Source organism: Helobdella robusta (genome assembly GCF_000326865.2).
Source record: "Helobdella robusta unplaced genomic scaffold HELROscaffold_32, whole genome shotgun sequence".
In the NCBI taxonomy this organism is placed as follows: Eukaryota; Metazoa; Annelida; class Clitellata; order Rhynchobdellida; family Glossiphoniidae; genus Helobdella; species Helobdella robusta.
This window is the reverse complement of record NW_008704589.1, coordinates 931,050-934,692: the sequence shown is the minus strand read 5'-3', so window position 1 is coordinate 934,692 and position 3,643 is coordinate 931,050. Positions and strand designations below refer to the sequence as shown.

At 32.3% G+C, this 3,643-nt stretch overlaps 1 protein-coding gene across 1 annotated transcript; it reads right to left on the bottom strand.

Annotated features, from left to right (window-relative positions):
- Positions 1–1,115: 1,115 nt before the first annotated feature.
- On the bottom strand, positions 1,116–2,331 carry HELRODRAFT_82374 (hypothetical protein; the record flags this gene model as incomplete). Its single annotated transcript, XM_009022540.1, has 2 exons — positions 1,116–1,334; positions 2,185–2,331. Coding segments are annotated over 2 exons (366 nt in total), but the record flags the coding sequence as incomplete, so codon positions are not given.
- Between the last annotated feature and the right edge of the window lie 1,312 nt (positions 2,332–3,643).

The window sequence follows — 3,643 nt, the reverse complement described above, 5'->3', positions numbered from 1 at the left end:
TCACCATTATCATCATCATCATTTTATTGCATTCGCCCATTCTTTGACTTGCATTGTTAATTGAATTAATTAGGCGCTGAGCTCCTCATGTACCTACCTTCGCCTGAATGCTGCTTCCATGAATCAAGTTATTTTCTAAATTGGCTCCTACATTTTCTTTCATTCATTTGAACGTTCTGTCGTTCTTTCTTTTTTTCGTTCATTCATTCGTTCATTCATTCGTTCATTCATTCATTCATTCATTCATTCATTCATTCATTCATTCATTCATTCATTCATTTATTCATTCATTCATTCATTCATTCAACTATACACTCAATCGTTTTTCAAAAAAGCATTTATTCACCCATTTATTTGTTTATATCTCGAAGTCTGTCATTTCTATTCGTTATTTTATTTAATCATCACTCATTCATTCAGTCCTTCTTTCATTCATTCATTGGTTCGCTTATTTATTTCGTCATTCAGTCACTCAATCGATCATTCATTCATTCGAACATTCATTCAATCATCAAATCAAGAAAATTTTCAATCCACAAGCTGTTCATGATAATCAATAACGTACAATCTTTCGAAATGCATGTAATATAAATATAATAAACAATAAATAATAATATGATTAAGATGATGACGATGATGAATGAAACATGGGAACACGAGCAATGTTTTTCAAAAAATTTTCAAAAGATTCGTTTTTCGCTTAAGGATTAATCATTTTTCATTTTAATATTATTATTATCATTACTATCAACGATTTTTTTATTTTTTGTAACAATAAGAAAAATACTTTTACTACTACTACTAAAAATAATAAGAATAATAATAATTATTATTATTATTATTAGAATAAATATTTTTATTTATGAACGATATTTATAACCAATAAAAAATTTATTACAATAAAAAATTATAATCTCCGATCTTTATATTACTCTAATTATGAATGATGACGTCATTATTAGTGGTAAACAAATTTTTTGCGCAAAAGAATTTTTTTTTTCAAAATTTCTTCCAGAAAAAAAAACAGAAAAAAGAATTATAAAAAGGCGTGAAGAAATGATATAAACTATTAAGACTGACTGGTTTGTTTGTGTCTGTTTGGTAGGAGAAGAATATCAGTGTGCTGTGCATGTGTATGTATGTGTATGTGTGTGTGTATGCGTGTAGTGTTTATATATGTGCGCATGTGTGTGTGTATACCTGTGTACGTATATATGCGTATTTATGTGTGAAAATGAATGCGTGTATGTGTGTGTATGTGCGTATTTTAATATGTGGATGTGTGTTTGCATGTTTTTCGCATTTGAATGCGGAAGGTATGTGACCATGCTTATCTACTGACCAACTCCTGCTATTTATATCTGATGTTGCGGGTTTATTGAAAAATATAACGAGTGTTGTTGTGTTGTTATTGCAGCAGATTACGACGATCAGTAAGTGAGGATAGTGCCATCAAGTGTGACCTCTTCAATGAAATGATATCTCAAGAGCACTAGATGGGGGTGCAACAGTATAAAAGATGACGTTGACGTTGGTGGTCCCTTTCTAATTAGAAAAAAATAATTCCAGGATTCAGAGAAAAGTATTGGAACTGGAAACCGCTGCATGCCCGTGTACAAGATATGGATGTTTCATTTTCAATAGAGTTGAGACAAAAAAAGTATATTCATTTAGACCCGTGTTACGTAATGTAATACAATGTAATACCATGTAATGTAATGAAATAATGTAATGTGATGATATAATTAATATTATTGTTGGATAATTTATATAGCGTTCTTTAATATTATGCAGGGAAGCTTCTTGAGCCCAGTGGAATTGTTTTCAGTTCCATGCGAAATTCTTGAACAGTCAATCCTTCTTGAGGCAGACTGTCCGGAAACTGTCCCAAACTGTTGAACCCGCGACTGCAAAACCATGAGAGCTTTAATCTCATTCTCGACCATCCAACCATTGAGTTCTTCAAATGAATCAATAAGCTCCTCAAAAGTGAGAGCAGAAGTACTCGAACAAATTATCTGCAAATCATCAGCAAACGCATGATATTTGAAGTTATATATCTCAGTGATTGGAAGAGTATCGACTGTGTACAGCAAAAACAGAAGTGGTCCTAGAACCAATCCCTGGGGAACTCCTGACACGACAACTTCAACATCCGACAGAACATTGTTAAAATAATGCAACGATGTATGTGTGTGAAAGTAAATTGGTGAAAGTGTGTTTATGTTTTCGTTTATATGCTTTTGTAAGTTTATGCATGTGAGCTTGAGAATGTGGGTGTATGTTTATGCATGTGTGAGTGTATGTGTACGTGTGCGCGGAATGTATGTGTTGTTAATATTTTTTAACGAACGAATGTACGATTGTATTGGTTTGTTCTTAAAATTGTGTCGTGAATGAATAATTGTGAATGGATGTATGTGAGTGTATGATAGTGAATGAATGTGAATGTCTGTTTGTGAATGTGTATATTTTGCCTAACAGTAAGCAAGCATATGAACGTGGTAATGTGCGTAAGTATATGCAAATGGAGCATCACCAATCGCTGGCACATTCAAAAAATTCAACAATCCATTATGAATGTGCTACGTTAAAACTCTCTCCAAAGTATGCCATATATATGCCTGCAACTGTGTGAATGTATTGCACATGAGTGTGTCTATGCACCATTTCCATGTATGCCTGCGTGGATGCGTGTTTGCATGTGTGCGTAGGTAAGTATAAATAAACTTGAGTAAGAGCTTGGTTATTTTAATTGTTAAAAATTCGTTTGTGGGTGCGTATATATAATATTATACATGAATGTGTACACGCATGTTTGTTTATATGCACTTCTGTAATGAAAACACACTTGAACTCTAGAGATTCTCTAGAAATTAATCAACTACGTGCGATTAAAAATTTTTAAATGCTGGCCATCCAATTGAGTATAATCCACTTTCCACTGAAACTGCGTTGAGAAAATTTTAATTAAGACAAAAAAAAACACGAAATTAAAAAGAATAGAAAAACAAGATAAAAAACAACAGGTAAAAAGTAATAAAAAAGACGTGCTAACCTCTTCAAGTGACTAATTTGCGAAGGGAAAGGATGGACCAGCGAAGATGATGGCGATGATTCCTGGAGCTTCACTGCAAATAAATTAAGAAAGAAATATATCTTGAGTTATGAACGAAATAGAATAATTATTCCATTTTTATATGCTGTTTTTAAAAGTTGTTTATTCGGTTTATTAATTATATTTATTGAATGAGTGAATGAATGGATGGATAGATGAATGAATGAATGAATGAATGCAGTGAATGAGTGAGTGAGTGAGTGAGAGTGAGTAAGTGAGTGAGTGAGTGAGTGAGCGAGCGTGCGCATAAATTGATAGGATATGATAAGATGGGAAATGATAATAACGATAATGATGATGATCGCAACTGAAAAAAGATGATGACAACAATAACGATAATGATAACGACGTTTAGAATTTGTTAATGATGATGTCATAAACTGGAAAGTAATTCAAAATGGTAATCTTGCTAATTATCGAAATGTAGATTGAGACGGAAATAAAAGAACATCAAACTAACTCCACTCTACGTTGAGATTGCACACATTATACGATCAACGAAAAGCAATAAAAAAAAATTAAATT